The sequence below is a fragment of the Bos indicus genome, chromosome 7, assembly GCF_029378745.1.
Source record: "Bos indicus isolate NIAB-ARS_2022 breed Sahiwal x Tharparkar chromosome 7, NIAB-ARS_B.indTharparkar_mat_pri_1.0, whole genome shotgun sequence".
Lineage (NCBI taxonomy): Eukaryota > Metazoa > Chordata > Mammalia > Artiodactyla > Bovidae > Bos > Bos indicus.
Genome location: NC_091766.1, coordinates 1266738 through 1292003, shown reverse-complemented (window position 1 = coordinate 1292003; position 25266 = coordinate 1266738). Strand labels below are relative to the sequence as shown.

At 42.5% G+C, this 25266-nt stretch overlaps 1 protein-coding gene across 4 annotated transcripts in view; it reads right to left on the bottom strand.

The window, feature by feature from the left end:
• The window catches only part of RNF130 (ring finger protein 130), a 185115-nt gene that overhangs the window by 42126 nt on the left and 117723 nt on the right, over positions 1–25266 (bottom strand). For 2 of the 4 annotated variants that reach the window (XM_070792321.1, XM_019963705.2), the window contains 4 exons: positions 23395–23477; positions 14666–14762; positions 12736–12940; positions 9461–9554 (listed from right to left, as the gene is read on the bottom strand). In XM_070792321.1, coding sequence (XP_070648422.1) covers positions 9461–9554; positions 12736–12940; positions 14666–14762; positions 23395–23477 — 479 coding nt within the window. The remainder of the gene's footprint in view (positions 1–9460; positions 9555–12735; positions 12941–14665; positions 14763–23394; positions 23478–25266) is intronic. The other 2 variants (XM_070792319.1, XM_070792320.1) reach the window with 1 other exon arrangement.

Genomic DNA, 25266 nt, shown 5'->3' with positions numbered 1-25266 from the left:
GGTGTAAGGCTTTCTTACAGGAACTCACGGATTTAATGTGCATGTATTTTTTTTGTGTGTGTGTGTGTGTCCCCCTAAACCAGGTGCCTGAAGGTACTTGACATCTGAAGTGTCCTGCATTACCCTCAGGCTAAAGCTGTCCCTCTGTAGCCTGGCGGTGTGGGACTGCTCTGGCTTCCTCAACCCTTCTAGAGTCTGGATCATTGCTCTGGTTTCTATATACCTTATCTTCAATGCTGCTCTCTTTTCTGCCTGTTGAGTTCCAGATCCACACTCTGGATCCAAATCACTTACTCTTTGGTCATCATACAGCTCTCCAGCATTTCCTGTTTTATCTCTTCCCCATCGTCCTGACTTTCTCCTTCAGCTCCGTATTTTTACCTAACCTACCTTCTTGCTTTTGGTCTCTACCATGCCAAAGCAATTTCTCAGTCATTAGCAATTTTCTTTTTACTGAAAAGCCTTAGACATAACCTGCTGGTTACCAAAAAAACAAAAAACAAAAAAGACCCACAGTCCAAGTTCCATAGTCTGCCTACTTCCGCCATCACCTACAGTAGACACATCAAACCACACAACTCCTTGAACCTGCCTTGCTTTCCCGCACCTTTGTTTTAATGATGCCTGGCCTGGTTTCTAAGTCACTTCCTCCAGGAAGCCTTTTTGCCTCCCTCAGGGGAGGAGCGGGAGCTCCTCTGCTTCTGTGTGGTACTCATGCCATACTGCCCTGGCACAGATACAGCACTGGGTACAGAGAGCGCTGCAGCCTGTCACCCCAGGGCTCCTGCAGGGCAGGCCTGGTGCCTCAAGCTGGGAGATGGTGCCTCACGAATGGAAGGAAGGCTTAGGGTTAGGGTCATTCACAGAAACTGTGAATGAGGCTCTACACTTGTTTATTACAGTTTATATTTAATATGACACATTGTTTTTTATATTATTTCCTCAGAAGGCATAGGGACTTTTAATGGGTGAGTCAAGATTTTTAAACTTATTTTTTTTGCTGCCTTTCTAAGTAATTATGGGACTTCCCTGGTGGTTCAGACAGTAAGGAATCTACCTGCAATGCGGGAGACCCAGGTTCATTCCCGGGTTGGGAAGATACCCTGGAGAAGGGAATGGCACCTCACTCCAGTATGCTTGTCTGGAGAATTCCATGGACAGAGGAGTCGGGTGGGCTACAGTCCATGGAGTTGCAAAGAGTTGGACACGACTGAATGACTAACACTTGTAAGTATTTAAAAAAAACCCGACGAAGCCAAACATTAAAGGCACTTCTGAAAAATAAAAAGACCGACAAAGACAGAAACCCAATCAAAGGTTCTGCTGCTTTAATCTTCTTTTTTGTCACTGAGTTTTTAGAAAACCAAATTAATCTTTTTCAACCATATTATTTGGAACCCTTAAATGGCCCTCTGGAGTAGTCAAAGAAAAGAAGTATAAAGACTTGGAACCAGAAGTACTGGGCTGGAATCCCAGGCCCTTCCTCCCATGGCATTTCTTGGAGGTCACTCAGCCCCCCTGGGCCTCAGGTTACTCCTTTGTGTTCGTATCTCGGGCTTACTGTGGCTAAAAGGAGAACTAAATGCTCAAAGAAAGAAGAGTATTCATGGTGAGGCTGGGGACAAGTATTTGCTGACACTCCTACAAAAAAAGCTGTCTCAGGAAAATAAACAATCAGATATGTGTGCCAGTGTGAGCAAGTTATTAGGTTGAGGACTTCCCAGATGGCCCAGTGGTTAAAAGTCTGCCTGCTCAGAATGTAAAGGGAACCCACAACCCTGGCATCAAAGGAATGTGCTGTTGTTGTGCAGTCACTATGTCGTGTCCAACTCCTCGCAACCCCATGGACTGCAGCACACCAGGCTTCCCTGTCCTTCACTATCTCCCAGAGTTTGCTCAAACTCATGTCTGCTGAGTCGGTGATGCCATCCAACCATCTCATCCTCTGTTGTCCCCTTCTCCTCCTGCCCTCAGTCTTTCCCAGCAACAGGGTCTTTTCCAATGTAAAAAAATGTAGATCTCAGGTGATGCTGGGAAGAGCAAAATAAAAGAATTAAAAAAGAAGAAAAGAATCTGCCTGCCAATGCAGGGGACACGGATTTGATCCCCAGGCTGGGAAGATTCCACGCGTAACTAAGTCCACGCACCTCAACTGCTGAGCCTGTGCTCTAGAGCCTGGGAGCCACAACTACTGAAGCCTGGGCCCTAAAGCCTGTGCTCTGCAACAAGAAAAGCCGCTGCAAGAAGTAGCCTGTGTACCACAGTCAGAGCGTAGCCCCTGCTTGCTGCGACTAGAGAAAGCCTGCACACAGTAACCAAGACCTAGCACAGTCAAATAAAAAAGAGGTTATTAGATTGAAAACTAAAAATTCAAAATTCTTCAGCTTAGTGTTTCTCAAATTGCAGGCGGCAACCTATTAATGGATCATAAAATCAATGCAGGAGTTCATGACCCATATTAACAACAAGAAACCACAGAGAAGAAAAGATCTGTGTGTAGTAAGGAAAACTGTGGAACTTCTGTTTCAGTCATACATGTGGGAGTACTGGGTCACAATAGAAAATGTATTTCTTACAGTAGGAGATGATTTTAAAAAGTTTTAAAAACACTGCTTGACCCTGAAGATTCGATGAGGGCTAGCCAGCTGAGACCGTTGTTTTGATCTCTCCCAGGAAGGGATCATTTAGGACAGACAATTCAAGAGGAACTCTGAGAACTAGAAGGAGTCTTAGAACTTCTGTCTGACTCAAACTGCAGCTGCTGCTAAGCCGCTTCAGTCGTGTCCGACCCCATAGACGGCAGCCCACCAGGCTCTGCCGTCCCTGGGATTCGCCAGGCAAAAACACTGGAGTGGGTTGCCATTTCCTTCTTCAATGCATGAAAGTGAAAAGTGAAAGTGAAGTCGCTCAGTCGTGCCCGACTCTTTGCGACCCCATGGACTGCAGCCCACCAGGCTCCTCCGTCCGTGGGATTTTCCAGGCCAGAGTACTGGAGTGCCATTGTCTTTGCCAATCTGACTCAAGATCTGCCTCCATACAGCTCCTGCCTTATAGTTTCCATCTGAATAAGCAACTCCTGGCAAGCTCATTAGCTTTTAAGACAGCTCATTTTCATGGAGGGAAAATTCTTACTGGCAGGAAGTTCTTCCTTACATTAAATGGAAACCTACCTCCCTGTAGATGCCTCCAGAGCTACATAGGAAGTATTACCCTCTGTAGGCACTGGTTAGTCACCTTGGGACTACTACAAGTATTAACTGGGGGCAATGTGGGTAATAACGGAGTCCCACAAAGGAGTAAGGTCTTGGTAGGCGCACAATCAACAGTAGCTGTTCTCACCTTTGAAAGTCCCGCAAATACTTGAGAACACCTCTTACTTCACCTCAGTCTCCTCTTTTCTAAGGTAAATATCCCCAAATGAAATGATTAAGTTTTCAGATACTTTTATATTGAAATATGTCAATGTTCCTCTTAAAAAAGCTTGAGCAAAACAATTCAGAAATACTGAAATACTCTTAGTAGAGAGTAAAACAGAAACATCAATTCCTTTGACCTGGCCTATATATTTCTACCACAACAACTCAGAGGAGGATCGCTCAAAAAGAACACTGAAGCCCAATGGACTTGCTGCAGAGCTAGGACTTCTTGGTCTTCAATTATGCTACAGGATTTCAAATTTGCTCCCATTCTTTCAACAAGTCAAGCACATCAGATTCATTTCCTCCCGCTGAGACTGTCTGAATCTTAAATGCTAGTCTACACCCCTCTGCAAATCTCAGAACATGATTTCTATGCATCAGAATCCAGGAACTAAGAAAGGGCTGTAGAGAATACCTAGCTGAACTGCCCAGTCAACTCAAAATCTCTCCTACATCATCCACATCTTATAACTTATTCCTCAAATAAAAACATTTCAAATAAATATTTACTTATGTTGAGGGAAAAATAGATTTATGTAAACGTAAGCTGGTAAACGTTGAGATTTAACAAGGTTTACTTAAATAATAAAACATAGCAGAAAACATACTTTGGGAATTTAAGTTCAATATAACTTGTTCAGTTGCTCACTTGTGTCTGACTTTTGCGACGCATGGCCTGCAACACGGCAGGCTTCCCTGTCCTTCACTATCTCCCGAAGCTTGCTCAAACCCATGTCCATTGAGCTGATGATGCCATCCAACCATCTCATCCTGCCCCTCCTTCTCCCCCTGTCCTCAGTCTTTCCTAGCATCAGGATCTTTTCCAATGAATTTGCTCTTCGTATCAGGTGACCAAAGTATTCGAGCTTTAGCTTCAGCATCAGTCCTTCCAATAAAGAGTCAGGGTTGATTTCCTTTAGGATTGACTGTTTGGATCTCCTTGCAGTCCAAGGAAGTCTGAAGAGTCTTCTCCAACATCACAGTTCAAAAGCCATCAATTCTTCGGTGCTCAACCTTCATGGCCCAACTCTCATATCTGTACATAACTACTGGAAAAACCATAGCTTTGACTATATGGGAACTTTGTTGGCAAAGTGATGTATGTTTTTTAATATGCTGTCTAGGTTTGTCATAGCTTTCCTTCCAAGTAGCAAGCATTTTTTAATTTCACGGCTGCAGTCACTGTCTCCAGTGATTTTGGAGCCAAAGAAAATGAAATCTGTCACTGTTTCTAATTTTTCCCTATCTATTTGCCATGAAGCGATGGGACCAGACATCATAGTCTTAGTTTTTGAATGCTGAGTTTTAAGCTAGTTTTTTCACTCTCCTCTTTCACCTTCATCAAGAGGCTCTTTAGTTCCTCTTTGCTTTCTGCCATTAGAGTGGTTATCATCTGCATATCTGAGGCTGTTGACACTTCTCCCAGAAATCTTGATTCCAGCTTGTGATTCATCCAGCCCAGCATTTCCCATGATGTGTACTATGCATAGAAGTCAAAGAAGCAAGGTGACAATATACAGCCTTCACGTACTCCTTTCCCAATTTGAACCAGTTCATCATTTCATGTCTGGTTCTAACTGTTGCTTCTTGACCTGCATACAGGTTTCTCAGGAAGCAGGTAAAGTGGTCTGGTATTCCCATCCCTTTAAGAATTTTCCACTGTTTGTTGTGATCCACATAGTCAAAAGGCTTTCGTGTAGTCAACGAAGCATAAGTTTTTCTGTAATTCCCTTGCTTTTTCTATGATCCAATGGATGTTGGCAATTTGATCTCTGGTTCCTTTGCCTTTTCTAAATCCAACTTGTACATCTTCAAGTTCTCGGTTCATGTACTGTTGAAGTCTATCTTGAAGGATTTTGAGCTTGCTAGCATGTGAAATTGGAGAAGGCAATGACACCCCACTCCAGTACTCTTGCCTGGAAAATCCCATGGATGGAGGAGCCTGGTAGGCTGCAGTCCATGGGGTCGCAAAGAGTCGGACACAACTGAGCGACTTCACTTTCACTTTTCACTTTCATGCACTGGAGAAGGAAATGGCAACCCACTCCAGTGTTCTTGCCTGGAGAATCCCAGGGACCGCGGAGCCTGGTGGGCTGCTGTCTATGGGGTCGCACAGGGTCGGACACGACTGAAGTGACTTAGCAGCAGCAGCAGCAGCATGTGAAATGAGTGCAATTGTGCAGTAGTCTGAACATTTTTTGGCATTGCCTTTCTTTGGGATTGGAATGAAAACTGACCCTTTCCAGTCCTGCGGCCACAGCTGAGTTTTCCAAATTTTTCCAAATTTGCTAGCATATTGAGTGTAGCACTTTAATAGCATCATCTTTTAGGATCTGAAGTAGCACAGCTGCAATTCCAATACCTCCCACTAGCTTTGTTTTTAGTGATGCTTCCTAAGGCCACTCAACTTCATACTCCACAATGTCTGGCTCTAGGTGAGGGATCACACCACCATGGCTAACTGGGTCATGAAGATCTTTTTTGTATAGCTCTTCTGTATATTCCTGCCACTTTGTCTTAGTATCTTCTGCTTCTGTTAGGTTTATATCGTTTCTGTTCTGTACTGTGTTCATCTCTGCATGAAATATTCCTTTGGCATCTCTAATTTTCTTGAAGCGATCTCTAGTCTTTCCCATTCTATTGCTTTCCTCTGTTTCTTTGCATTGTTCACTTAAGATACCTTTATTATTTCTTCCTGCTCTTCTTTGGAACTCTGCATTCAAACGGGTATATCTTTCCTTTGCTCCCTTGCCTTTCACTCCTCTTCTTTTCTCAGCTATTTGTAAGGCCTCCTCAGAGCCTTACTCAGGCACAACAAATGTTTGGGAAGCTAATATATAAAAATACATTTACCATGCATTTATTTACTTCTTTGACTACTATCCTGTTTATATTTGTCAAGTTTCAAAATTCACTAGATCTGCTTATAGTATTAAAAAAGTAAAGCACAATTAGTCATGATTGAGTACTTATATAGTATTTCATCACAATAGAAGGTGGTGCTCCCAGATACATGGACTTTTGATTAACTTGAGTTAAGTCACTATCATCAAGCCTTGGGTGAACTTGCAGAGTGTGGTAAGGGAGGCAGAGTGCTTTCAACCCCAGGTGAGCAGCAGTCCATGACCCATGGAGGCCTGGGCCTGCCTGGGTTCCACAGCTCTGCTTTTGTATCTGGCCACAGATCTTGCTCACTGCTTGATCTTGCTCACAGGGTCTCACCAGTGGCTAGACTGGGTCAGTCTTACTGACATCACAGTACACAAGTTCAGTGTAACACTGTTAGAAGAGCAAACTATAATAGTAGGTAGATGGTATAAGGTGGAATTTACTAGTAATATCCAGACAAATCATTAACATGTGAAAAGACAGAATCTACTCATATAGAAGACCATCTTAGAAATGGAGGAGGGTACCCAAAAAACTGAAACAGAGCAATTAAATTGAAAAGGCAATCTCATTTTGACTGCAATTTTTTGGTAAAAGTGAAACGGGAAATAAGAGAGATTTCAAAGAATTAATGAAGAATAATTATAATTTATTTGCTAAAATAAACTTTTCAGAATTAAAATCACATAGGAATTTTTCATCAATATTCTTAGAAGGAGACATTGAATAAGAGTGGGTATTTATTTATTTATTTTTGGCTGCACTGAATGGCTTGTAGATCTTAGTTTCCAGACAAGGGATCGAACCCAGGCCCCCAACAGTGGAAGTGTGGAGTCCTAACCACTGGACTGCTGGGGAATTTCCAACCATTATCTTTTTTTCCAATCCCCTAGAATTAAAATGGACTTAAAAAAATTAAGTACTGTTACAAAAAGTTAACACAGAAAAGCATATAGGAGAGAAAAACATCATCCAAAATTTTACTAAATTAAGAAAATCACCATTAATAATTTGGTCACCATCCTTTTATCCATCCATATGTGTGTACACACACACACACACACACACATACACACACACACGCTCTCTCTCTCAACTTCTCTAAATGGAATTATGGAAATTGTCATTCAGAGTGGTTTTGACTAAGACATAGAAATAATAGTCGAATGAATAACTGTACTAACAACCCTCTACGAAGGCTGATGGGAGAAGGGATGGACTAAGACATGGGTCTAAGATATGACTCAGATTCTGAGTCATGCATGCGTTTATGAATGGAACTCTAACTTAAAACAGGTTGTCTATTGAGCATTCTCTAAAATATCTAAAACATGAACTGAGCACCTGGCCAATTCTCAGTGGCAGCAAGGTGACTATTAAATTACTTAACAATTCCCTAAAAGTACCCAGTGTGCAGCTACTTGCTTGGTTTTTGCTCATTTGAGAAATTTTAATAAGTGGGCTTACATTATCATCTTGTCTGATGGGTTGGTATGGGAGTAAGCAAAAGAGGTGACTTCAGGAGAAATAAATATTTCCCTCCAAACTGAGGGTTGATTACAGGCACTCGTGAGCTCTTATGATTCTATTTCATGGAAGAAAATTAAATTCATTTGCCAAGTGATAAAGACAGATGGCCATCTTATTCATACAACTTTGAAAGAATCTCAGAGGAATTGTTTTGGCTAACATTTATTGAGCACTTATTATGTACGAGGCACTGTGCTAAGCACTTTATATGCTGATACTTACAACAATCCTATGATGTACTCCTACCATTATTCTTGTTTTATGGATGACTAAAATGAACTTCAGATAAATATTATATAGGTCTCACAAGAAAAATATGGAGGAGCAGGTAGTCATATCCAGGTATGTGTGACTCTAGAGTCTGAGCTATTAACACTGTGCTATGTTGAAGTAAAACTGCATCAGGTGGACCCAAGAGAAGCAGCCAGCTGGTGACCTACTGGATGAGGTTGAGACTACTCATCTGAAGACTGCCAAGTGACCATGACATCCTCTCAATATGCAATACGTCAAGGATGCCAAAGGGTACTTCTTGTAAGTATCTAGCCAAAAGATCAGGTTAGAAGTAATAATATCACGTCATTGGAAACGGAAGTGTCTTGCCCATTGTTTCTACAGTTGGACTATGAGCATTTAATTAAATCAATTACATGAGCGTGGTTGGTTGTTACTAATCAACTAAAGTGCCAGGACATAACAGAATACAGAAAGCACAGGAACTCCACCAATTCAAGTTCAAATTTCAGCAGTGTTCCAGGGATGCTTTCATCTTGAATAAGTTTTCATGAATATTGCTTAAAAGAAAGGACTGAATAATATCCTAATGTAAATGCCCCAAGTTTAATGCAAAACAAATAAAGCCGCCCCCATGGAAACAAGCTACCCCCATGGAAAGCTACTTTTGGAAAACCACTGGATCAAACTGGACCTCAACAGTTATCCAGCCCAAATTTTCCATCCAACAGCTCTGACAAGTAAAACTCAGCTTCTGCCTGCGTTCCTGGTCCAGGGCACTCCCTACCCCCACAGCAAACCATCTCACTGGTTCTTCCTTTTACCAAGGTGAAATTTTGCCTATCTGTAACCTGGTCTTCATTTTGTCCTATGAAAATACAGTCTATGCTTATTTTTTTTTTTTCCTGATCGTCTTTCTAATATTTAGAAGTCACAGATCTTTCTGATTGCTTCTTTCTTGCAGGTTAAATGTCCATGTTCCTGTAACCATACGTCAGCGTGCCAGTTCTCCACTGAAAGCTAAGTATATGAAACTCCAGGTAAAGTTTGATGAGCACGCGGGGCTCGTCCCCCAGGGCTAATCCCATCAATGATCAGGACGTGGGGATTCTCTACATACTACAACTGTACTGCTTTTCTTGGCATTTGTTCCATTGTTGATTTATTCTAACCTTGTGGCTAATGAAAGCCCCGAAATCTTTTCTAAAGTGAACAAAGTGAACTCCCAATCAGTGTTACTGTTTGTGAAATAAACTGTTTTGTTAGGTTTGATCCCATCAGGATCAGTATGAAATTGGTGGAAGCCAATTCTCATGATCTTTACGAAAATGACATATTTTCCTGGGATCATTTGGCACATGCAATCCAAAAAACAATTTGTTACTTACTCATTAGCATTCAAGCTAGCTGTGGCTCTGATGATCATGTAGCAGAGTGTGAGGGCACTGAGGAGGCCAAAACTGGCAATAATAAACCATTCTTCTGTTGACAAAGGAAAGGGAGGAAATCACTCTGGGGAGAAGACTTAAGTCAAATCGATGTCAACATTTCCCTCAAATGCAACGAAGCAGACGTCAACGAAGGTGTAAGCCAAGACTGGCACAAGGAAATGAAGCAGGAGGAGGTTTGCCAGAGAGATACTAAGTGCAGAAGGTTAGTGGAAGTAGTGGTGAAAGCTGCAAGGGAGAAAGGAAAGCATGGCCCAAACATTTCTTCCAGTTAAGGTCCTGAGGTCTGTGAGAGGTGTGGCCACCAAAATGTGTGCAGAAAAAAGATGTATATAAAATGGCACACGGACACATTTTTAAAATTGTTAATTTAAATGACAGTAAAGTGGACCAGCCATACTTATAACCTCTTTTTCTTCATCTGTCACTTCTGCATGCTTGTGTCATTCATTCCTAAAGAAAGGCTTAGAAAGATGGAGCAGTGGTCCCCAAAGGTCTTGTGGGTACTCCAAGCAGTTCGCAGGCTGGCCTCCATGGCATTCTCATCTATATTCTTTTTGTCTATGAGTGGGTTTACTTAAGAGTCTTTTTTTAAAAAGGACATCTTATTGGTGTCTCCTGCAAAGAAGAAGACTACCCTTCACGACTCCACCACTAAGAAACAGCACTGGCTGTTAAGGCTTTATTAAGCAGAAGTAGAAAGGGAAGCTTATTCACAAGAGACTTGGCCCATCAAAGAGATGAAAACCTCTGGTACACAGAACTCTAAAGGTTTTTTATCTAGTCCCTTTCTAGATCTAGGAAATCAGTTAATATTTTCTCTTGACTTTTCAAACTCTGTATCATCAGGGTAATATTTCAAAAACAGTATTTACTGAGAACCATAAAAACAACCTGAGAATCAATCTGACTTCCTAAAAAGTTTTAACTATATTTCCTAAAGTATACACAAACTAGGACTATTTAACAAAGTTTTACACAGTAAAATTCCCTATACACTTGCAATAATGCAGAGAGAAGAAATTTATACTTGGAATGCCAAACGTTTACATGTGAAAGCTATGTGTAACATGGGTGTTTCTAATCTGCTTCCCATGGATCTTACAGCTATGCAACACTGTGTGTGCCCACTAATTCTTCTAGAAAAAGGCTATTATACTTTCATCGAATTTTAAAGCTGGTGATCTTCAAAAGGTTAAGAAGAACTGTTCTTCAGGATTCCAGAATGCTGAGTTGTTCTACAAGCATTTCTCTGCCCATCTTGGTTTACATTATTAAAATGCACAGCAAGCTCTTTCTTTTTAGATAACAGTGCAGCCACTGCTTCTTGGAATACAAATTCTTCATCAACAGAGTGAATTTATAAGGTTTTTCTTTAAGTCAAAATAACAAACATTCAAGAACCCATGCAAAAATCCACCATTTTTAACCCCATATATTTTAAATTAGAAAAAATAAATGTTGGTCATCAATTTCAAGAAGCTTAATATAGCATTCTTTATTTTTTTCTTCTTAAGACTTTTTTATGCATGATAAGCCCACTAACTTCAATTACATCTATGTTTCCAATTTTGAATATAGCATCCAGACATGCATGGCATTTCAGTTATAAAAATTAGTAACCAAAAAGAAGTAAACACCGTCACAATAACACCCGATGGGCCCAGAGGCACATTAGCACCGACCCGCTGCAGGCAGGGTCTTGTCAGCTCTGTCCTCCCCAGTGTGTGTTTAGCACGGTGCCTTGCGGACAGTGGCTGCTGGCTGAGCGCACTGTAGTTACTACGGCACTACAGAGCTTTGAGCTTAAAGGAGAAGCAGCTTCGGTCTAATTTAACCACATGAATTTCATTTTAACATGTACAAATTTGCTAAAGGTGATTAATTTGACACATGAAGTAATATTTTTATCATCAAAATGTAAGATTTTGAGAGGATATTTCTATATAAAATATAATGCAATAATTACTTAATGTAGTAGTAGGTGCTCAATAAATGTTGATCAATGAAAGACCTACCAATAATTCATTAATAAACAGGCAACCTTTGTCTCCTTTATTACTATTACATCATTTTAAAAAAATCTAGCCCATAAAACCTAAATGTCAAAGCAGGAAAACATGAAATGCTGTTAAAACAAACCACTGGGAAATGGTAAGAAATTAGCCAAAATGTATCAAAGAATAGTTTTACTGATTCTATAACTTAACGAACTCTCCTTGAGTTTAAACAAATGAAGAATAAAACCTGCAAAATCATTTTCTAACAATTTCTGGTTGGCTAAAAACATGTATAAATCAATTGAATAGACCACCCAAGTCTTATAACTTAAGGGGAAAGTCTTTTTGTAATAGTTTTATCCATTTTACTGACTCCCAGAAGTTGAGAGGAGTCCCATTAGGGTTAGGGCTTGAAGCTATAGGCAAGCACAGCATACACTGAAAAAGGCAGCACCAGAGTGGTGATGAGGAAGATGGGGTGAAAGGTTGTTAGAAGAGAATAACACAAAGAATGGATTGAAAACAGCTGGCTTGTTACCGGGTGAATGTCCACTCACACGCCTGCCAGCCCACTCATACTTTGGAAAGGCCATCAAAGCATTCAGAGCATGTTTTTTTTTCTTGTCAACATTTCAACAATCATGACATTCATAACTAGCCCAGAACATTCTTTAAAAGTAGATTATCTTATGGCTTTTCTCACACCTCTTGTACAATTAAAGAAAGATGCCAAATTTCATAAAAGTATAAAATACAGTGAGCAGCAACTGGCTATCTCAACTGTTCTTAAAGTTGTGAGTTTTAGGTTCAAATTCTGGATGAGTGTTTTACTAAGTTTCCTGCAGCACAGGAACTAGAGACCATTGGGGCTCACAGTTACACAGCACACCTGTGACACTGCGGACGTCCCACCTCACATCCCTGCGTGCAACACCACCACTTCAAAACAGGCTGATAACGCAGCTATTAAGACAGACCTCTGATCAACTGCTCATCAAATGGCAACTATAATCATTACTCAAATAAAAATACACAAGTTTCTTACTAGAAAGGAAGTTTCATGATTACAAATATCTGTTTTAACAAAAGCACCCATGACTTTCTCAGTTATAGACTTAAGTCACTGGCCCCGGTGGCCGATCGCCTCAACTCTTCACCACATGTCAAATATCAGCAGCAAGCCAGTCCCACGCCCTGGGCACAGGGCCCACTTACTTGTTACTGCGATGTTGATCTCTCCTGTTCGAGGAGTGAGCTCGCCATCCTGAGGAAGAGGCGAGATCCCCGAAGTGCGAAGTGGCTCAAGGCCAAGGGAGTTGTCGCTGGCGAGCTCACCTAGGGCCGATCTTCGGTTAACCGCTTGGGTTCTGGTGAGCCTTTCCATATCAAATGCTACATTATCAGTACACGGTAAATTTGGCTGCAAAATATTTCCAGGTTAAAAGTGCTTGTAAGATTAACAGATCCTTTTATCAAATTCTAAATGCTTGACATCCTGTTGAAAAGATTTTATCAGTTTTTTCCATGTGAGTTCCTCTCATTTCTCCCCGCCCCATTTACACTGTCCATTCTTGTTCAAGAGTTTTTATTTAAAAGAAACAGATGATTTCTTCCCCAAAATGATACAAAGGAAAGCCAAAATCCACTGTAGAACTGAGAAAATTGGATACTTCATCTTTATAAAGGACAACTTTTTGTGAACATGGCTCACAGGCAAAGAGATTCATTACCATTATTATAAAGTTGACAATCAGTGCAGTGTATCACTTTGGTGCATGTGTTAACACAGATAACATAAAATATCCCTTTCACCCTATTAACTGTTCTGTAACACCTCATCTTTTGCTAGTCAGGTTTTAAATATATTTCACCTTTAAAACATAAAGCATACAACCAAGAGTAGATCAACAGTGAAAAGTCTTCTGACTCTAAAAAAACCTGTTTCAAAATTTAAGCATCTAATGCTAAGGGAGAGGAACAGAGTGCTGTGGGGCTAAAGGCTACTATCATCCACTAAATAGTGGATATGGAAGGCCAGGGATGCTGCCAGACAGTCTCAAGGACAGCCCTCACCAGAAGGGATTATCTAGGCCAGTGTCAAATTAAGAGGTAAAGAAACTACAAATCACTGACATGACCTTTGAAGATGGGAGGATAAATGGGGCACTACTACCTAACTGGATTGCTTCTAAAATGTCATCTGATAGCATATTTTAAATAGGATTAATCAGATCTGCAAAGCTAAAATGAGGAATTCATCTGTTGGGTCAACATAAACTTTCTCCTCTATATGGAGATTATTCAATCACTCTTGAAAGAATTCCAGGGTCCTCAGGTAGTCAATGCTGGCTCACCTGGCTATGGCTGAAGTGCTCTATGTGGCTGGCACCCAACCAAAGCCCCTACCCAGCTGTCAGAGATCTGCTCAGGGCTGGCACTGCCTACCCTCACTGACTGCAATTACCAACATCTGGGAGAGCAAAGCCCAGAGAAGGGAATGGCATCCCACTCCAGTACTCTTGCCTGGAAAATCCCATGGGCAGAGGAGCCTGGTGGGCTGCAGTCCATGGGGTCGCTAAGAGTTGGACACGACTGAGCGACTTCACTTTTTTTCACTTTCATGCACTGGAGAAGGAAATGGCAACCCACTCCAGTGTTCTTGCCTGGAGAATCCCGGGGAGGGGGGAGCCTGGTGGGCTGCTGTCTATGGGGTTGCACAGAGTTGGACACGACTGAAGTGACTTAGCAGCAGCAAGAGAGCAAAGCCAAATTCAAGAGGAAGAAACATAAGTAATGACACGGTTTTATACCATGTTGAATGCAGAAAAAATTACTACTGGACTACAGTTAAAAATCCACATTCTACTCCTTAAAAAAAAAAAAAAGATATTGGAATATAGAAAAATCACATCCTTCTTTCTACCTTAGTTCTTCATCACACACCTACCACCCAACAGAAGCATGCTTTAAAGTAGACTGGCACAGTTCTTCAGCTGCCCTTCCATGAGTTCTCCGATGGGGGCTGGACTGTGATGTGGGAAAAATGTAGTAATGGACCAACAAGACTATCTGGCAGAGAAAGCCTATGTTATGTTATGCTTAGAGGTAAAACGACACAGACGTATTAACAAAATAGGAAACATACCACAATGCCCAGGGCCTTCAAAATATTAAGTTTGCACATAGGACAGGTACAATGTTCACTAAGCCAGGGATCCACGCAGGATTTGTGGAAAACATGCCTATAAAAAAACAGAGAATTATATCACAAATTTTATCCTGAAAAACTCTTAGGCCAAAATGTAAAGAAATGAAATTTTTAGTTAGTCTGTTTGGTCCCAAGAGACAAATAGTGAGGATGTACTAAAACAGAGCTGGCAGAAAATCTCCTAAATCCAATCTTATATGTTAACAGCACTGTATAATGAGAACTGATAAGTAGTATTTGGCTGTTTGGTTTTATTCCATCAAATCCCAAATAAAGATTTGAGGAAAAGTAGGAAATTTACTAAGAATGAAGATAACTATATTTTATAGATCAGTTGTTTCCAATATCTAAAGCAGAAAAATAGAATTTCAAAAAATACTAACCAGGAGTTAAATATTAACCAGGAGTTTAAACTCTATATAATTAGTTTCATGGACTTCTGTTCAAACGTTGTTTAAAACATTATTTAAAGAGTTCTTGTAAAACAGATAGACAGGGAGCCCAGCCTGGCACTCTGTGAGTACCTAGATGGGTGGCAGGGGGGAGGGGAGGGATGCTCAAGAGGGAAGTGGTATATGTCTGATTATGGCTGATTTATGTTGTTGTATAGCAGAAACCAACACAACATTGTAAAGCAATTTTCCTCCAATTAAAAAAAATAAACCAAAGGTAAAAACAAAAAAATAAGTAAATGAAATGAAAAAAACAAGACTTCTAAGCAACCCAAGTTAAACGCTTATAAAGTTACAGGGTAGTTGGGACTATTTTTAGGGATGAGCTGTGCTTAGGGATCAGATAACATTTAACCAGCAGTTTTTAGCTGAAATGTTGAAGGGAGAGAGGATGGGCGATTTTTATTCCAGAGAGTGGACAGTCACATCCTTGTGACTGGAAATAAGTCATGGAGGGTTTTGCATTCTTGAAGAAGGTCCCTGTGCCCTATGGAAAGGGGAAAAGACAGTGAGGGAGCTGTTGGAATAATTTCTCAAGCTCCTGTGCCTCCCTGTGGTAGCTCTGAGAGCCTGAAATGAGGCCACAAGGAAGCCCCCGAGTCCTGGCCCATGGGGCAGGGGCAGAGACAGGGGCCAGGACAGGCACCATTATCTAATCACAGTCTCGGGACAAGATAAAAGAAATTTTGAGAAAGATACCAAATTGAACCATCATATGCTTTTTAAATGTTGTTTATTTGTACTTTATATATTAGCTTATAAGTAGTTATGTATACCTTTTCAAAATGTATATACCTGTTTTAAAACGTAGCTTCGATTTAAAAAAGTAAGAGATTTAGAAAATTCACTATTTTAATTGGGATTTGGAAGAAACATTCATGCTTACAGTTTCAACCCAAATAACCGATCATCACTCGGTAGCCTTGTGCCCACTTTTTGGGGGAAGAATCAAGATGTGTGTGCGTGCTTAGCCGTGTCCAACTCTGCCCAGATCTCCTGCATGACAGGCGGATTCTCTACCCACTTCGTCACCTGAGAAGCCCAAGAATTAAGACATTGGCAACTAAATGGTAGTAAAGGACCTGCCCGCCAGTGCAGGAGACATGAGATGCGAATTCCATCCCTGGGTTGCGAATCTCCCCTGGAGGAGGGCTTGGCAACCCACTCCAGTATTCTTGCCTGAAGAATCCCATGGACAGAAGAGCCTGGTGGGCTACAGTCCATAGGGTCACAGTCAGTCAGACACGACTGAAGTGACTTAGTACACACAGTCTGAAACTTAGATAACGCAATGAATCAGAACCTCATCAACCCTGAAGGTTTTCACTTAAAGGGTCAAAGTCATCGAACCATAGGCAAGACCTAAACTCATTTAGTATACATAACACATTGTCACATCTGTTTACTGTTCCTTACATCTGGAGTGTACTCTGAAAGGGAGATAAAGGCTTGCCCCAGAATTCCGCTGAGGGTATTCTCAGAGGTGGGGATTATTCCCCAGCAGCTGTGACGGTGTTGGCTGTGGCCTAAGAAAGATAAGAACAAGGCCTCCAGTCCTTTTTTCAGATACAGACCCCTTTAGGTCTGACATAAATGACAGCTCCTCCTCACTGCAAGGGTGCATCTGCCTTTATTTGGCAATGTTTCTGGGAGGTCTATGGACCAGTGAGGGTTTGGTCAGCGTTGGCAGAGATGGGGGGCTGGGGAGGTGCTCTCAGCCAGTTCGATGCAGTGTGGACAGGGGACCTGGGCCAGCTGGCAGGTGACAGAAGGCTGTGTGACCTCTGGTGCAGCTGCTGTGGTGTTGGGGAGCTGACCTGAACCATCTGTCTGTGGAAATCCTGGTTTAAGTCAGCACTGCTGGCTTTTACCTTCCCTTCTTACCAGCGTTTCTGCTTTCCTCTTTTCTTATTATCTAGCTTTTCTTTTCTATTACCGGTTATTTGGAATGAACAAAATGGTTTAATCCCGTAATTTTTAAAGCTGTGTAAGTTGAGTGTTCTCTGTCCCTTTAACCTTAGTTATAAATGGATTTCTCTTATGTCAGGGTCCTTAAGTGTTCCCTTGTAGGTTTGCCGATCTAAAACAAAGTGTCTGGTTCCCTGTGGAGCACTGTAATGAAGGAAAACAAAGACCAACTGTTCTCTAGGGACAAGCTGGGAAAGAAAGCCTCTCTTCCTTAGCTAACTCAAAATCAGAAAGCTTTTTTGTTTTTTCTCCATGAAAACCCCTTTCCTTTAGGCTATCTGCCCAGCCTATGGCTTTGCCACCCTCAGTCGCCACCCCAGCCAGCAAGCTGCCCCTTCCTCCCTCCCTCCCAAACGTCTTCCTCCAGTCACGCTCTTTCCAGGATTACAACAGTCTAGCTCCTGCACCTGGCCCAGGAAACATCAGTCTAATTCCCACAGCACAGCTCTCTCTCTTCACCTGCTGGCCCTTCTGACACAAGCCGTCACTCTCCCTCAGGCCACTGACAGCACTGTCGTGAAGAGCTGCCCTGTATTCGCCAATCTCTTCTTCGTCACCTGTTTTCTTTACCTCTTGCTTCTGTCTCCTCAGGTCTACTGTTTTACCAAACTCCACACGGCCTTCCCTTCCTCCTGGGCAAAGTTCTGCTCCTACCACAGCCTGAGCCGTAACAAACAGCCCTTTCTGACTACCAGCTGTCTCATCTGAACACTGTGGGGGAGAAGCACAGTGGGGAAGGCTGCCTGCCATCTACCTCGTGAGGCTGTTTGGAGCAGTAAGTGAAAAACTTAGGAAAGGCACCAAGGATATGCCAATAAAAGGTATTATTAAACAAACAACCAGGCAGAGTAATGCCAGTATTTCACACAACTCCTGCTACACGGTCAGAACACTTCAGCGTGCCTCAGGTCTCTGCACGCCCGCGCCAGAGTGACCTCTTACAGGCTTGCAGATGTATGAAAGGCATCCACAGACACCTCAGAGGGGCACGTGGGGCCAGTCAGACCTGGAAAGAACTCCTTCCCACTGTTCTAAAAAGACCCGAATAATAAAAACGCACACAAACACAGAAAAGGGCCCCACACACTTAGGGCTGAGCGGTGCACACGGACGGAAAGCGGGTGATGCGTTGGGGAACAATGAAACATGTAAAGGACAAGTGTATCAGAGCTTCAGAAAAGTCCTTTATTCCTATTAGAAATACTTTGGGATACAGAAGTACTTTGGGATATATGGAAGTATAGAACAGAAAAGGGAACAAAACCAGTAACATTAAAACACAATGCCTTCCCGCTCTCCTACTTCCCAAAGCACTGTAAGCTAGAGTGATCAGAACAATGGCTGGGGAGGGGCGTGAGGCGTCTACACTGAAGGCGAGTTGTTTTCACAGCTCTGCAGCCTCTTGGTGCCGTGCAACAACCTGGCAAATATAAAAGGATCCAGGATTACTAAAGGTCAGAGACAAGAACTCCTCTTTTCCCCGAACTAGGACTGGCAGTAGACACTGTTTAAATAGGCTTTCCCTCTGAGGAGGGGCATCACAGCAGTGCCTCTGCCAGCCGCCAGGCGACTGACCCACTTTAGCTTCCAAGGTGGCATCTTAGACATACAATGAGCTGAGCTGCAGCACTCTACTTCTGAAAAGTGTTTTTAACCACTAAAAATTTTGTGGCTGACCTTTAAATAGAAGAGCTGCAAAGCAGGGTGCCAGTCTTCCAGTTTCTAAGTTGTGTTGGCTACCATCCAGAGGACGGCCGACGGTGGTCAGCTGACACAAGGAGGAGGTCCCAGTGCGGGGCTGACTGCCATCTGTCCTCAGGGAATTAACGTGACAAAGGTAAAGAGTAAAGGCCACGCAAGAAGCCAATCCACAAGAGGTTTGCTCTCTGTAGAAAGTTTTAGTTCAGTCTTGGGATAGGTATGTTAAAAGGAAGGACAGACAGACATAAAGGCACCTGTACTTTCTTCCTGCCTTACTCAGGGGAAGAAGAGACAGTGAGTGCAGATGCTTTTCAGAATCTGGCTGTAAAGGGGAGAAGCTGTAGGTGGCACAGCTTCGGAGCTGGGTTTAAAAGCGAGTTATAAAAACTGGAGAGGAAATGCTTGAGCGTGATGAAATGCTGGTGGGCAGACACAGAAGAACAAGAACTGGAGGGAGCAAAGAGTCAAGAGCCAGGTCTCAAGGATGGGAAGGTGGTGGCACACAGAGGCCCAGGTTGAAAAAGCACATTAGAACCAAGGAGGCGGTCCTCTGTCCTGATGGGAGGCAAGGTTGCAAGGGTGGGTGTGGAGGCAGGTACGCGTGAAGGCTTAGGATCAGTAAGCCAGGAGAATTTCAACTAACAGCCTTGGTTTCTGTGAAGATAATGGTGAAGTATCTGATGAGAGTGAGGAATAAAGGGATGAGTGAAGATGTTTAAGGAGAATAGATACCCCTGGATGTGCTGCTTGAGGAGAAGGGAGAAATGACCAGGGAAAAAGAGGGGCTCTGGGCAGTGCTTCAGGCCCAGCTAGCCTTCCAGGCACCAGAGCTGTCCGACCAGAGCTAAAGGAAGACATAGGCAAGTCACACATCAGACCAGTTTTAATGACCCACAGACTACAGAGGGAAGGCAGAGTATCTGAGAGAGAGAGACCAGAGCAAGTAGCACACAAGAGTTGTTAATTCAAAGGTACTTGAAAGGGATCCATGGGAAAACAGAGGCTTGGAGAAGATGTGGAACAAAGATGAGTATTTGTGTGGAGCCATTCTCTAGATCAGGCGTCCTCAACTGCAGGCATTTGTGGTTGTCAATGGCCATGTGCAGGGGGTGTTACTGGCACCTACTAAGTGGAGCCAAAGATACTGCTAAGTAACTCGCAATGCAGGGGGAGCCCCTCAAACCTGCCCAACAAAGAAATGTCCGGTCCCAAATGTCAACAGTGCCCAGGTGGAAAGACCTTGCTCTGGGTCAAAACTGTCAACTTGGGTCATACAGAACGTTGCTTGACTGCAAAGTTGGTTTTACTGCACCGCAGGGTCATGCTGTTGTCACCATCTCAGTTAGAGGAAGTGTTTTGTGAGCAGGCGTGCAGCACAGAGAAAGCTACAACCAGCTTCAAAGTAAAAGGGGGAGTGTCATCTAGACAAGGATCTAGGAATAGAAGACAACCCTGTGAGCAGTGTCCTAATCACAGGTGCAAAAAAACACTAAGTTTGTCAAACTCTAATACTCGAAAGCAGACAACAAATACAAAGGTTGAGATCCCCTCCTTTGGTGGTAGGTCAAATTCTAAGAAATTTCTAAGATCAAGCACAGCTCTACATTTCAATAGATGGCGTGGCCTTGCAGCATCAGAGTCACCCCTGGCACTTAATAAAAACGAACAAGCCTGGGGCTCCCCTCAGTATGTATTTCTGAAAACTCCCCATTGATTCTTGACCTTTGGAAGGAAAAAAGAGAACCAGGAATGAAACTCTGGAAAAGCCAATTCTTGAAGGACAGAAAGAATATGGAACAAATTTCCCAGCACAATCTAGTTTCAGCTGAGGCTCCCCTGAGGAAAACACTGTCATCTTACTAATTACCATTAACAGCTTTGGAAGCCTTCATTCTTAGGTCCCAGACAGTCCTAGGGGCCCCTGGACTGAGACAGGAAGACAGAGAATCTGCAAAGACTTGACTTCTTCCTGGCTATTCCAGTTTCAAAAGAAACCTGTGCAGGTAAAAACAGTTTTTAAAAGCAAGTAAGAGTGGATTATACTTTATAAAGTATCCTATTACTGTTTCCCCTGATTTGTATAGCTAATCCTTGAACAAATGTGGAGGGGCAGTGGTTAGGGGTGCTGACACTCACTGAAGTTGAAAATTTACATATAACCTTACAGTCAGCCCTCTGTATTCGTGGGCTTCCCTGCTGGCTCAGATGGTAAAGAATATGTCTGCAATGCAGGAAACCCAGGTTCGATCCCTGGGTTGGGAAGATCCCCTGGACAAGGGAATGGCTACCCACTCCTGCGAAATCCCATAGAGAGAGGAGCCTGGCGGGCTACAGTTCAAGGGGTTGCAGAGTCATACACAACTGAGTGACTAGCACTTCCACTTTCTTTTTTTCTGTATTGATGGTTCTGTACATTCAACCATCAGCTGATCACCTATTACTACAGTATTTACTATTGAAATAAGTCAACTGGTGCAATTCAAACCTGTGTTGTACAGGGGTCAACTGTGTTTGTGTGTGTATTTCCTTTAGCTTCATGGTTTTAGATCTGAAAAACTATAATTAGATAATTTAATTTTCTACAGGACAGCTGACATTTAGTTTTATAGTTTCCTTAATATGTAAACTGAATGACGTGACTTCCAGAATACTGGTTTTTCCGTTTCAATATATGGAATTATTCATAAATTATGATTTAGTGAAACCCAGATCTCTCTGGATTCAAAATGTATACCTTTGTGAGTAAGTAAATTAACACCAGTAGCCTCATGGAGACAATCATCACAGATTATTTTATTCATTCACATGTTCTATATTATTAGAAGGTAAGAGTTATGTGAATCAGTTTTAAATGAGAATGGAGAAGGCTTTTGATTTAAGGCTTCTCAGTAGGTGACTTCATATTTCTTCCAATCAATGCTCAGACTGTATATCTTAATGTTTCATACTCCCAAGCTTGGCGTAGCACCATGGTAGAAATCCACACGCTCTTTTGTGGGCATCAAAGTGCAGGCAAACATCCTCCTTTCTGAGGGAGGCATGTGGCCCTATGTAAAGAGCAGAAATAATGCAGAAGGACATTTTTACACCAGCGCTGCCATTTCTGAGTCGTGTGACCCTGACCCTGGAAGCTCCACTACCGGCTTCCCCACACCTCACTGGACAGTGGGGAGACAGCAGATGCAAACTGCACAGAGCAGAGTGCCTGACCTGGGGCAGGCACACAGCACACAGCAGTCCCCCCACTTCACACAGCCAAGGCCAGTCAAAGACTTAACCCAAGCCCTAGACTTCTGGTTGTTGCTCAGTTGCCCACTCACGTCTGACTCTTTGTGACCCCATGAACTGCAGCATGCCAGGCCTCCCTGTCTCTCACCATCTCCCGAAGTTTTCCCAAGTTCATGTTCACTGCATCGGTGATGCCATCCAACCATGTCATCCTCTGATGCTCTTGTCTCTTTCTGCCCTCGATCTTTCCTAGCATCAGGGACTTTCCCAATGAGTCGTCTGTGTGCATCAGATGACCAAAATATTGAAGCTTCAGCGTTAGCATCAGTCTTTCCAGTGAATAGTCAGGATTGATCTACCTTAAGATTGACTGGTTTGATTTCCTCGATGTCCAAGGAACTTCCAGGAGTCTTTTCCAGCACCACAGTTCAAAGGCATAAATTCTTTGGCATTCTGCCTTCTTTGCGGTCCAGCTTTCACAATCATACCTGCCCGCTGGGAAGACCATAACTTTGACTATACGGACTCCTGTCGGCAGAATAATATCCCTGCTTTTCAACACACTGTCTCGGTTTGTCAATCGCTTTCCTGCCAAGAAGCAACAGTCTTCTGATTTCATGGCTGCAGTCACCATCTGCAGTGATTTTGGAGCCCAAGAAGAGAAATCTGTCACTACTTCCATCTTTTCCCTTCCTATCTGGCATACGGTAATGGAGCCAGATGCCATGATCTTAACTTAATATTTAGTCTTAAGCTGGCTCTTTCACTTTCCTCCTTAACCGTTATCAAGAGGTTCTTTAGTTCCTCTTCACTTTCTGCCATGTGGCCTAGTGGTAAAGAAGCCACCTGCCAACGCAGCGTTCTGGTACCCAGTACCAAGTGGACTGAGGTGTTACTGGAGAGACTAGTGATGAACCCTTGGTCTGAGAAGGAGAGGATCAGTGGCTAGATCTGAAATCTACAGAAATAAAGTCCACAGAAAGCACAGAAATAAAAATTCTTGACCTTACTGCTTTTAGGCTACTGATGCACCCCACCCATTTTTCTCTTAACTAGAGAAGGTTTGCAATCACTTCTTGCTGAAGTCTGCAATAGAGCTGCCAGGGCCACACAACTCAGAAATGGCAGGGCCAGCGTAAAGATGTCCTTCCGTATTATTTCTGTATACCACTACATTCAGTGTGCAGCCAGGCCTCTTCCCACCAGAAAAGTTGTGGGTAAGAATGGCTCTCAAAAGCAAATGGATACCCACTCCAAAAGGGAGATACACAAATCACATTAGTACCATTCTCTTTTAAACAAAGAAAGCCGACATACTTGCAGGGCAGAATCCGGACAACATCATTCTGTTTATAGCTTTCTATGCACACTGCACAATGATCGAAGTCTGGGTCTGTTTCCTGAAACACAAGGCATGGGAACAAAAGTTACACACTACTCCTAAAAGTACCTAAATGGAGGACATACAATCCAGCTAAAATTTCTCCTGTGGCAACTATGGTAAACAGGCGATTATAGAATGAAAGGTTATAAAAAAACGTAGTATGTTTCCAACTGCTTAACTGTGTCAACCCAAATTGTATGCGGGCCAATCTATTTTGCTTTTAAACTACAGTATAACAATTATTACTAATTCTGTTTGTGAAATATCTTAGAAATCAGAATAACAACGTTTTTCAAGATATAAAAACCAGCCATCACCTTGGACCATCTTCTCCCCACTACGGCTGCGTCAGTATTCTGAGTATGTTTTCCTTATCAGGACACTCATCTCACCACAAAATTAAGTACCGGCAGGAAAGATGGTGAGCCACCACAAGACCTGGCCCAAGGATGGGAGATCTGGGACAGAGAACAGCCATGGATTTGACTCTACACTAGGTCTTGATCAAGGTTCAGGAAGAGTCTGCCAGGTGTTTGGTCAACAAGGGTAACTGATCTCTGCCTCCTCTGGACTGGGGAAGGGTTCCCCTGCCCGGTCATGAAACAGAGCACTACCAGGAAAGGCAGCACTGTTTGTTGCGTCACTGCCCCTTGGACTGAAACTCAGCAGGACAGCTGTTGACAGGTGTAGGAGACACAAACTGTGAAAAGTGTTGGCTTTAACAAGGAAAGATGGTTAGCATGGGGGACAAAGTAGGATGCATAAGCTGAATGAGCTCCAGAGAAATTCAAATTAATGTGGCAGCTGAAGGCTATCAGATCAAAAAAGCATTTATATGGGCAATCACTCCTCTGGCATGAAGTACAGTTGTTGAGATGCTGCATATATTTTCTGCAAGTATTTTTAATTTTTTCCTTCGTGTACCATGAAGTTCACTGAAAATATTTCTACCGTTTGGAGCTGTGACAGGGGAAACTAGATGTAGGGTGTCAAGGAAGTGGGAATAAAAATGAGTAAAGTCAAGAAAGTGGTAAAACTTAAGAGGATGGAGAATTATCTGTAATTATCCTTCCAGAGTTCTTCGATAAAAAATTAGAGTTGGCTTTTAGCAGAAGACAGGTTTGGTTTTTATGCCTTCAGAGACACAATTTTTAAATTCTAGATAGCCTTGAATATATTGAATATAGGGTCTCACATTAAGTTGCTATTTTGTCCACAGAAAGCAGAAGCAGGACTCCACCAAGTTTTGCGATCTGACTGAAGAACTGGGGTTAGCAATTTCAGCCACAGATAGCTTCTATCACTGCCTCTATGATTTATTCCCTGTAAGCTTCCAGGCCCAACTCTAGTAAACTGTGCCCTTGTTTCAAACTGCTTAGCCACCTGTACAGGAAGTGCCATGTTAACCACCACCCCCTGAATGTGGGTCTCCAGTTCTCCACGAACTGTGAAGAATTAAAACATAAAAGAGAGATGCAAAGTCTTAGAAAGCACAGGAAGAGAATGCACATTCCTGGCTCTTTACAGAAGAACCCCAAAGTACGCTAGGTTTTAGCAGAAGAAAAGTGTTGAAGAGCACAGCTAGGGAAATTATAAGTAGTCCAGTGAAGCTAATGATGATAAGAGCATTAAAAGTCCAGGGAAATTAGAAAATTGTAAGGAGGATCTCCAGATGACAGGCATACTAAGAATAAGATTTCCAAGAGAAGTTAGTTTACAATAAAGCATTAGATAGTATGCTTGAAGTAAAAGGAAAACCTAATGGAGGAGACACAAATGGTCAGTATGTATTGTCACCTACCAAA